Here is an 11753-nt window from a genome sequence, read left to right as displayed (position 1 = left end):
CAATTTTATTTTGTTTATTGTTCATGATTTTTTTCATTGCTTTACACAATAGTTATTGATTTGTTTAATTAGATACGTGTATAAGTTTTTTGATTTATATCTAAGAGTTTTTTTAGTGTAAAAAATTGTTGAATAATTTTGTATATTCAATTTTTTTATTATGTTTTAATATTTAGGATTTGATATTTGTTCTTATGATTTTTTTTCCTTGAATCTCTTATGAAAGTTTCATTATTTTTAGTTATACCATTCAATCTAAATTTATAATGTATTTTTTTTATCTTTTATCTTTTGATTTTTACCCTTTTGTTAATGTATTTATTCTTTTTAATTTAACTTTGAAATTTAAAATTTATTGTGCCTTTTGATTTAATTTTTATTGTATTTTTTTATCTTGGATTTTTTGTGTTGTTTTTTTTTTTATTTTAACCCTCAAATTTTTTTATATCTTGTGTTTTTGATTTCATAACCCGAGTCATAGTTTAAAAAATTATCAATAATTGAATTTTTTGTCTTTTTTATATTAATATTTTTTCTATGAAATTATTCTATTATCATTTAATTTTTACTTTATTAATAAATAAAATCATTGAAATGTTTTTGGAATATTATAAAGATATATTTTTATAATATTGATAAGTATTTATTTTTTACATTGAATAGTTGTTTTTTATTTTCTTTTGTTGTTGATATTTTATTTTTAAATAATATAATTAAATTAAAAAAAATTATTAAATTTAATTGAGCTAATTATCTAAATATTATTTATTTATTTATTGTATTTAATATTTTTTATAACAAAACACAGGTTAACGCGCGCGACTGCCAAACTAATATTTTTCTGAATAAAGATAACCTCGACAGCACTGCCTCTTCTTCTCTTCTTTACGAGGCCGCGTCAGTTAAAACAGAGGGGTTTATGGAAGAAGTTTGCCGCTTTTAGGGCTTTTGCAGGACAGTCTTCAATTTCTAAACTCCCCCTCTCCCCCTCGATCGATTTTATATCAAAGTCAAAAAATGATTAGAGGAGGTAGAAGCTACGTGTTGTCGCCACCAGCCTTCTCCAACGACGCCAAACGACTCCTCGTTTGCACTGCCAACTCCGTCACCATCTTCAGCACCGCCACCGGCTTACCGGTTACCTACTTTCTCTGTTTTTTATTTTTATTTTTTTCAATTAGTCACTTTTTCCGATTAAGACTATCATAGTTTCCTCCTTTTGTTTTGTAGGTATTGTCGCTTGACGGCCATACGGCGCTTGTTACGGCGGTGATAGTAGTGCCGGCGTCAACTCCAGCAAGTAAGATACTATGCTATTGTTGGACGGCGTCACTTGACGGAACTATTCGTTATTGGGATTTTTCAGTGCCAGAGTTAATTAAGATAATTAATGTTAATTTGCCGATTATCTCCATGGTAACTATAGCCAATTTTATGATGATTTTGTTAATAAAAATAAATTTATTTTTAAATGTGCAATGATTATTGTTTTTATTTTTAACAATCTTCAGGTTATTCCATCTTTATTAAGTCAGACAGCTGAGACCAATGACAAATCTCCTAAAACTTTTGCTTATTTGTCTTTCGAAAACACCAAAGAACCAGAAAAGGAGTCTGGCAAGGCCTTGCTTGGTCAAATTAAAAAGTGTAACTTAACAAATTCTCGTATGGCTGGTGGAATGACATTGTCAGAGGTAAAAGAATTTCAATTTGTATTTGTTATTAATACTTTTTCTGTAATCACTTTTTCATGATTTGAAATAAGTAGTTAGCTTTAGCCCTTATGGTTAATTTTATTGACAATCAATTGAAATCATAAAGAAATGGAGAGTTGTATTATACTGTGGTTACCTTTTATACAGACCAAGCAACCAGAGATTATAACTGTTAGCTCCTCGGGAAAATATTTTGGTATCCAATTTAAGCGCAAGCTTCGAATATGGAAAGTTCCGATTGCAGAGTCTGAACGTGCTGTTGTTAAGAAGATCACGCTGCATCATACAAAGAATATGAATGTTCTTGCATTCCACCCAACTCAGAGAATTGTTGCTGCAGGGGATGTGACTGGAAGAATTTTGATTTGGAGGGGATTTGGGGATAGAACGTTTGCTGATGGTGATGGATTAGTGAGTAGAAAGTTGACGAATAACGAGGAAGAAAGACCTGGAGTGAGGGGCGATGATGACGCTGATTCATGCACCACATGGCATTGGCATTCTGCTGAAGTAAATGTCCTGTTTTTCTCTTCTGATGGAGCTTATTTGTATTCAGGTAAAGAAGCTGTAGTATGAATGGATGCTTTGATTTGTTAGTTTATGCTTCCATGTAGCCTGACACTAGATTTGAATTCTATGAGAAAATTGGGAAAACCTCCTATCACATGCTTTTGGAGCTGGTTAAAGTAACTTCAGATATATAAGGAAACCAGGGTGATTGGATATGTTTTTGAGATAATTATAGGGTCCTTGAATTAGTGGCATGTCTTATTTTATTAAATGTTTTTGCAGATTGGAAACTTATCTCTCAGGTAGATGTATTCTGATCATGCAATTCATTTATGAAATAAAATGTCCTGGCTTTTTGCAATTACTTCAAAGGTGTTTAAGATCCAAGCTTACCACTTACATCAGTTGACAACAGGCTCAGAATATCTTTTTATTGTCATGGTGTTTTCCTGAAGACTGCTGCTCTATTCACATGCAGAGTTGTTGTCCTGTTCATGACACATGCTTTTGTTTACATTTAGGTGGAAAGGAAGGAGTTCTTGTGGTTTGGCAACTAGACACCGGAAGGAAGAAATTTTTACCAAGAATTGGATCTCCACTCTTATGGTTTACAGATTCTCCAGACCCTTCACTTTCCTCTGTAAGTGGAATATATTTCCTGGAAAATTTAATTCTAATTTAAAAAATGAATTTGTCTTTACCAATTTTACTAAATCTAGTATCTTTAGATATCCTGTGCAGATAATCAAATTCATCTACTCAAAATGCCTTCGATGGAAATTTTGAAGTCCATCTCAGGGATCAAGGTTAGTTTTGATCAATATATTTGTATTTTGTGAACCTTGTAAGATTATCTATTTCTGCATGGCCATTTAATTGTTTGATTGATAAATTCAGCTGATTGAAATGATAATTCAATGAGTAGGAAATTTTATATTCTTCTACAAGCCAGATAATCTTTCCATGATATTTCAACTGATTCGAAATGATAATCCAATTAGTTACAAACTAGTTGGAATTGACCCTGTTGATCCTTTTCTTTGTAATGTTCTCTTGAGGCCAGATTTTCACCTCCATAATGTTCTGTCTTGACCAAAATGTCTATGACGTGTTATATTATATCATTTACCACTGCATTTCACATCATCTCATCATTTCCATCCACTTCTCCTGTTTATTGCTCATGCTACTTTAATTCTGTTCCCTTCTCCGATGCATCTATGTCTATATTGAGTTTTGAACAGGTTTCCCCTTTTTTTTGTTTTGGATTCACTCTTTCAAAAACTTCATGTATATTGTGTTTCTATGAGTCCATCTTAATTATTATGCCAGCCATGCTTGGCATTTGGAACTTCTTCACTGTTCTGCTCTTCCCATCACCAAGGAATGGCCAGTGTATTCATGAATTTATGGAAGTCAGAAGATCATAGTGAGATATGGAGAGAGTCCATTGGGGATTTTCAATTTCTTAAGCATATTGTGAAGGTTGAATCCCTCCAAGCAGAGAGCCATGCGTAGCACTAAAAAATTCTAAACACTAGGAAAATTACACTATACTAACCTTAAACTATATGGTGAGTGTTAGCAAGTCAGGTACCATTTTTTATTAGGAAATCAAATTAAATGCTGTGAAATCCACCTTCTTCAAGTCTTGTACTTAATCATGGCAGCTGGTGCATCACCTGAGGGGTGTTCATAATGAAATCCTTGGTAAACATGTCTAGCCTTCGAGTTTTAGAAGTGCCTTTCTTAGTTGCGAGTCTTGAAAAAAATGTTACTGTCAGGTGTAAATCACTCCATCTCATGTCCTGAGCTGTAAAGATTTGCGTGCAGCATGCCGTGACAATTCATTGGCATGTTTGCTTGTGAGGAAAATTCCCATCTAATTTTTATTGGCCTGGTATCTATGACTTGGGTTTGCATTGAGTCAGACTTCAACAGCTTCATCAAATTTTTGTGTCAACCTTCCAGGTTTAGCTTTTTGCAGGTTTGTCTGGATAGTATGGCCTACTGTTCGTATACCTTCATATTTGCCAGGACTGATTCTTAAGTGAACAAAGTACTCTTGATTACTACTTTAATGCTGTTTTATATGGAAACTAGTTCGCATCTGTTGAAACAATGATATCATATTTTTCAGCTTCCTCGCTCATTTCCAGAGATGTGCAATGGCTTACAAAGTGGGATTGCCTTTGACTGTAATGCGGGATTAGTTGCTTTGCGTACAGAAAACTATTGCATCCAGTTATACAGCCTATTTGATGACCGAGGAATTTCCGAGGTAATTAGTTTTCTTTAGATGAAAAGAATATATTACTTGGAGTAAGTGAATGTCCAAGATGAATTTGAGCTTTGAAGAATAAGAATGATTTTCTTTTGATGTTGATTTATTCTTTACTAGTATAGTAAGCCTATTTGAGTTTCATTTAGCTTACGGTCTTGTTTTCTCAGTCATTTCACCTGATAGGTGGTTTTCACAACCAGTGGTTGCAGCTTTGTATTCTATGCTTAAGTAAATGAGGGACCATTGTGTTTCCCTAGGAAAGGTTTTTCAATTTACTTTTTAAGAATGTTGATTGCATTCATTGTTAGACCTACAGAGTAGTTCTTTTTTCTTTTTTGGTTCCTTCCTGTGGGTGGGGTTTTGGTGGAGGCAGTTTGTTCAGTGCTGGATTTTTCTTGTAACTGGTTTTGTATTCAAGCAATGTAACCACTTCACCTTTGCCTTTTATTTTGTAAATCAATGCATTGTTACAACATTTTTCTGCTTGATAAGATTTGTAATTTTCAATTTGGCAATATCAGGCCTACTGGGTATGTTATTTCACATAGTGCTCTAGACCATTTTGATGTGCACCTTCTGTGCTTTAGGTACTTGGGTATAAATATTTCATTAGAAACTTATTGACTATAAAATGCATCAAAGTGAAATTTGAATTTCTATTCCCCTCAGGTTGTAGTTTGTGAGAGAAACCATCAACCAGGCGATGAAGTCACGGTAATCAAGTTGCTTTTTTGTAATTTTTGCCTATTCAACTACATTGCTGATTATCTGTATTTTTACCATCTTTTTTTCACTAATTTGATTCTGTTACATTTACTAGTAATTGCTGAATCTTTGAGTATGTTGGTTACAGGTAGTGGTGACATTAGCTGTTCTCTCCTTAGATGGTTCGATGATGAGTACTGCTGAAGTGAAGCTTCCTGAGGAGGGTTTGGGAGGATTAGTTTGTCTTAAGTTTTGGGCACTGGGATCAAAAAACAAGGAGTTCAGTTTGTCTACCATTGTTTATGATCCCCACAGGTTTGACCCTTGACTTAATTTGTTCAGACTAATGAAAATGAGATATAAGCAATTTTTGGGTGGTGCCACTCATTCTGACCCATGTCACTGATTTGTTTTCAATTTTTATGAATTGGGATCAAAGAGAGGGAAGTCCATTGTAACCATCACATGTAAAGTTCATACTGTCTAGTGAGCTATGTTCCTGTGCTCATTATTTGTTTATTTAGCATCTCTCAATGTGTGTGCTTTTGCATATTTTCATTGAATTGGAATGTGCGGATATAAATATGCTTTCTTTAAGAACAGGACTGGGGATCATGTTATTCCTTGTTTTATAGGGATGCAGGCATTTCAGCTATTGCTTTTCATCCTACCCGCCCTATGGCTGTCAGTTCTTCTTATGGTGGGGACTTCAAGGTAAAACTGGAACAGAAAAACATTTAATTTTTAGTACTCTGTTTCTCTTGACTTTACATAACCTTTTGGATGCTTCAGGTATGGGTTTGCAATAATGGGATTCAGGAGATGGATAAACCACTCCCAAATTCTGGATGGACTTGCCATGCTGTTGGCTCATATAAGTATGATCCTGGTTTAGTGATGCTTTAATTCTTGCTGGATTCAATTTGTGGGATTTCAAAGAAATATTTTGCTGGTGAAAATGGAAGTACTGTTAAAAACTTCATAACATTTAGTCCTAAATATTTCAATTGGCTTTTCTGCGTCTCATCTTTGTTTGCTTTAATCCAAATTTTCAACACCAAAAGTGATACCTAAATTTCCTTCTAGTGCCTCTTTTTTCTTCCCCTTTTAAATAATAGAACTTTGTTCATTGGATACGTGTACTTGTGTTGAAACTTAAAAGCTTATGGAATCTGGTGCTTGGTAATATGCTGGTAATTTAAGCTCTCAAATTTGTGGTCATTTAGATTATTTATAATTCTACTTGCAGAAAAAAACCAATGACAGCTGCCACATTTTCTTCCGATGGTTCTGTTCTTGCTGTTGCAGCTGAAACTGTTATCACACTGTGGGATGCAGACAAGAATATTCTAGTGGCTGTTATTGGGGAGACTCTGATGGTGATTTTTTGAGATCCTGACTTACATTCTCTCTAATACACAAGCTATGTAGCCACACACACACACACACACACACACACACACACACACACACAAGACTATGGAAATAAAGGATATTGCTGGCCACCAAACCTTTGTTCTTGATCCAGAACATAACCCTTGTTTCCTCTTAAGTTTATGTTGTGGTGCTTATCTATGCGAAGGAAAAAACTGTGGGGTTGTGCAGGATTAGGTACTTTGCTTTAATGGTTCTGTTCCCTTTAGGTGTTTTTGATTCTTTAGGGTGCAGTTATGACGATGTCATTGATTTGCTTAAAGTAACAAATAATGAACATGTCGATGCTGTTCAAGGTTGCTCTATGGAAATAAATTTGGAGCAAGAGAGCTTTGTTGCTTGTGTTCAACTGCTTAGCAATGTTTAATAGCTGAAATATTAATTAGTATTCCAGTGGAAGCAAACAAAGCAAAAAGAGGCTGTAAGAACAAATGCTTTGGTGAGGGCATCTTTAGGTTTCATGATGTATCTTTTTAGCATGGCTTGTGCATTCATGAATCTCTCCTCTCTTGTTGTGGTGCCATTTTTAATTATTCTTCCTGGAACTTCTTACAGCCTGTTGTGAACCTCGCATTTGCTGGAACATCAGAGTATCTTGTTTCTGCGTCTTGGGGTTCAAAACCACAGCTATCCATTTGGAGTATGTCAAAGCTGTCCGTATCATGGTCATACATGCTTCATGTAGAAGGTGAAAAGTCATCTCTTCTCTTGATTAGATTTTTTGGCTTCACTTGTTTGTCAGTTTCCTGGAATCTTGCTCATCTTGTGATTGACATGCAGAGATTCTGCCTTTTTTAGGGAAAAATAAATAAAATTGGAGTTTACTTTTGTCCTGATATGATTTCTCTCCTTTCCTTTTCTTTATGATGTTTTTAAATGTCAAAGAGATCCTTCAAGTTATTGTATCATATGGTTTCATGGAAAGATGAAATGGCTGACCTTTAATGTTGAGAAAGCTCAGTTGGCTTTTGAAGTTTGAGGATTGATATATGCAGAAAACTGAGTGTAAAGCTCTGATATTTACTGGAAAATAACTTAGGAATGCATTTATGCCTTGCAACATCGAGTATGAACAAAATTAACATAATCAACTGGATACGAGTACGCCTATCTGATCTGAGTACTGGATGAAAAGTATCATAATCCATCTTTTGTATTTTAGTCAGGGGTATTGTTAACCTTGCTTGACTTTAAATAAAACATAAATAGGCTGACCTGTCTATTTTAAGAGGGAAGTTCTATATGATTGAACTTAGCTCAATAATTATGATCCTCAGCTGCACCATCAATAATGTAAAATGAAATTTAAGATTTTACCTTAAAAGCTACCCTTTCATTTCAGAACATGGAATATTCTGATGTGTAGCATGGTTCATTTCTTAAAAATATATTGTAAAAATCATGCAGGTAGCGCATCCTGATGAGGAAATGTTTTATGCATTTGTTTCTCCCTTGTTGGAGGTCCACAAAATTTGTTGCATACTGATTTGTTGCTTGGTTTTTATGTCCGAATAAGTATATTCAAACTTTTTTATTTTATTTGAAGAACCATGATATGAAAATTCAAGGCTAAAATAACTGATCTAGCGGCATTTCATGCTTTGGTTTTTGGTTACGATACAGTCTTCACAGCTTCAAACAGGCCATAATTGTTTTTCTTTAAATGAAGCTTGAATTGCTAAAATATGATGCCTGCTTCTTCTTAACATTCATGCTTCAAACTGCTAAATTGTTGCGAACAAGTATTTCAAAACCATTTCTTTTTGAGGAACCATGATGTGAAAACTAAAGGCTACAATAATTGATTCTTGCTGTGTTTCTCGCTTTGGCTAGTGCTAGGATATACAGTTACCACAGCTACAAACAAGCCCACAAGTGTTGTTTTCAATGTTGCTGCAATGCTAAAAAGCAATGCCTGCTTCCTGGAACTCTTTCTTCTGTGCTTTTTATTGCATAAATCTTTAAAATTGCAATGCCCCAGCCTGCCAAATTTGATTTTTGCCTGTGCTATCAGTTATTGTCATTATAATTATTATTTCTTGTAGTGTTTGTTATTGCTTTCTTGAGTAATTCAATTGAATTTTTTTTCTTGTTTGCAACTATTAATAAAGTGATGAAACATTTTGTCATAATCATGTGTTTGTTAACATGTTGTATGTCTTGTGCAGCTATTGCTAGTGCAGCAGACATGTCATTCTTTGCTGCTCTTGCACTTCTTCCTGAATCTTCTAAATGCAATGAAACATCATTAAAAGGAAGAGATGGTGTGATCTTATTATTCAATGCATCTGATCCTGTTCCTATTTTTACCTGGTCAGTGAAAAAGGTAAAGATAAGATCTGTCCCAGTCCTAGCCATGTGTGTGGCTCAATATAATTGACCTATCATCTCAGCAGGGTATCAGTCTCTGTCCCTATCATATGTGTGGCTGACTCCAACTAACTAGTGCCTTCATAGTACCTCTACATTAAGGCAGTATGTTTGAAACAAATACTCATGACCTGATTAGACTTGTGTTTATTATTAATGTTTGTTGTGAAAAAAATTTCTTGGTAGCATAATCTGTCGACTTGTTTTATTAAACCCTTTCAGTAAATTTGCTTAATCTGTTTCAAAATGTGAGGTTTTCTTATCAAGTCTTTCACAAAATCATTTGTATGGCCACAATTTCTGGCTAAAAAATTGTTACAAGATATTCTTATGGCAATGAAGTTAGGACTTTTGATATCTTGTGTTTTTTATTAGTTATATAGTAAAATCTAGTTACGTGTATTGTGGTGTTCCTGAAAAATGTGATGTTATGGACTTTTCAAGAGTATTAAAACAGTTCTTCTGATGGAAAATGATATTGGTGCTGTAATTATCCTCAAATGCTTGTGGGATGATCATAAAATTTAAATGGAAAAGCCATGTATGGAACCAGGTAATGTAGCTTTTGCTCACCACATATCTAGGGTCCTGTTATTTAACTGAAGCTCATCTAGAGAAATAAATATTGTAGCGATTCCCTTATGAATCTAGCAGAAAATGCAGTGTGGTTGAAGTTGCAACAGCAGTTCTTCCCATGTCGTGCCATTGAAGTTTGAAGTACTTTGGATTAGTAAATAAAGAACAAAGAAAAGAAAGAAGTTGCTATTTATTTTTTGGACTCAATAAAATGAAATAATACCTGAAGTTTTTGTATCTTCTGGGTGCACTTGACCAGAATGGTTTGGTATTCTGATTCTTCTTTTTGGTACAGGCCAAGGGAGGGGCTCTTGCCTTTATTCAAGCAAATCAGTTTGCTATAGATGAAAATGAACTAGATGGGAAACCACATAAGTCATTGCTTGCATATATAAATGGTGATCATGAGTATTTACTATTTGATCCGCAAGGTAAAGAAGCAAAGGAACATAGCACAATTCGGCAAGAGGGTCTCGGTGACCTTGAAGAATCCGGTGGGTTCCCTTAATATGATCATTCATTATTTTTCTTTTATCACAAAAAAAAATCTCATTTTAAAAAAATAAAGTTAAATCACTTTGCTATAGAACTTTACATTTAATTTTCTTTTTGGTTATTTCAATTATTTTTGAGTGATAATTTTTATATCCCATAACCAACCCAACTTTATTTGTTTGGGATTGAGGCTTGGTTGTTGTAGAGTTGCTAACAATATTGAAAAGTTCAAACATATTAGGAAAACTAAAAGGTACTTAGGGGAATCAAAAGTTCAAAAAATTCATGCCTTTGCTTATTGTCAAGGCATGTGTTTGTCTATATTCATTTAGTTTCTGGTTATAATTTATAAGGAAACTATGGCATTTCTTCTTCTCATTATTATTTTGCCCTTTCTTTGTTACAACAGCCAACCTTTTTAATCTATAGCTCCTGTTCTTCTCATTATTATTTAACCCTTCTTAACAGTTGTCAATCTTTTTGATCTATTTATCTTAACATTCTTGTGTGTTTTGCTCCCGCTAAATTTTACAGAGCAATACAAATTAAACTGCTTCCATCTTTTTTTATGCAGGGAAATTTGGGTATGCGTCTATCTATGGGGAGCTGCCACAGTTTGACCCAAAGAGGAAACAGGCTTCATGGGTCCCATCTGCACCATTGGAGAGGCCTTGGGAGACCGTATTTAGTGGATCATCACATAATCTTCCACCCCTAACTAAATTATGTTCAGTATTTTTGGAGTCTTTGTTGGAAAAGAGGACTGTCAATGTTGATTGACATCCATTGAAGATGTTGGGTCCACATGCTGTTCATGCATAAATCTGATTGATGATTGTAGACAGTTAAAAGAGGATCAGTCCTGTTTCTTGTCCATGTGAAAAGACAGGGAAGCTTTGAATTTGTGCAGACATTATGTGGAGGATCCCTGCAAAAAATGGTAGAATTGAATGCTTCATACCGCGTCAGCATTGATGAAATGTTACTGCTTCAGATGGAGAGCCTGGTATGTTGCTTCGGAAATTTTGGTAGGAATCATGTGTGAACGTTTTCATATTATTAAGGTAATATTTTGTGACCTCAAAAGGGAAAAGGTTAATTAGCACAGTTATCTCTCTATCTCCCGTTTTTATTGTTGTGCGTGTAGAGGAGGTGTTCTTACATGCAGAGAGCTAGGCTTGGATGACGCTGTAACATTTCTTTGGTAGAAAAAAATGGCCATATTGATGATGATTGTATGAACTGCAATTTTACGAAACAAGATTATTAGGATTATATTTGTTTTGAACTTTGTGTATGATTGAACTTAACATCTAACAATATTCTCAAAAAGCTTTTATGTTAAGAAGCATCGAAATAGCGGACCTGCCTCTTAAAGAATTTTGGTTAAACTGGTTCTCTGTAGGATCTCGGTGCAAGTACATGGCAACAGGGGCAGCACTATTGTTAGGGCTATTGAAGCATTATGGTTAATTATTGTATTATTATAATAGGATTCATTATATAAGCTTAGCCCTTTCTGATAGGTGAAGGTTTGTTTAAATTCATGAATGGTGGTCATCCATACTGTACTAAAACTATAATTACTAATAATAATATAGAATTCAATCCATCTTATACCAATCTACTAATGAGCACTTTCATATTCACCTGAACAATATAGC

At 34.3% G+C, this 11753-nt stretch overlaps 1 protein-coding gene across 2 annotated transcripts; it reads left to right on the top strand.

Annotated features, from left to right (window-relative positions):
* Positions 1-841: 841 nt before the first annotated feature.
* Positions 842-11378, top strand: LOC105114547 (WD repeat-containing protein 75-like). Of its 2 annotated transcripts, none has more exons than XM_011011113.1 (16): positions 842-1137; positions 1231-1416; positions 1512-1694; positions 1863-2271; positions 2747-2865; positions 2954-3031; positions 4366-4506; positions 5179-5223; positions 5363-5529; positions 5850-5928; positions 6007-6092; positions 6464-6593; positions 7204-7336; positions 8817-8974; positions 9890-10084; positions 10660-11378. In XM_011011113.1, the coding sequence occupies exons 1-16, from the start codon at positions 1018-1020 to the stop codon at positions 10867-10869; spliced, it is 2439 nt and encodes an 812-aa protein (XP_011009415.1). In that variant the 5' UTR covers positions 842-1017; the 3' UTR covers positions 10870-11378. The 2 variants fall into 2 exon arrangements, with proteins under 2 accessions (XP_011009415.1, XP_011009416.1); XM_011011114.1 differs by having other exon boundaries at positions 9890-10088; positions 10664-11378.
* The last annotated feature ends 375 nt before the right edge of the window (positions 11379-11753 follow it).

The sequence above is a fragment of the Populus euphratica genome, unplaced genomic scaffold (genome assembly GCF_000495115.2).
Source record: "Populus euphratica unplaced genomic scaffold, PopEup_1.0 scaffold541.1, whole genome shotgun sequence".
Taxonomy (NCBI): Eukaryota; Viridiplantae; Streptophyta; class Magnoliopsida; order Malpighiales; family Salicaceae; genus Populus; species Populus euphratica.
Note: the sequence above shows the minus strand (reverse complement) of the source record. Positions and strands in the feature narration are given on the sequence as shown.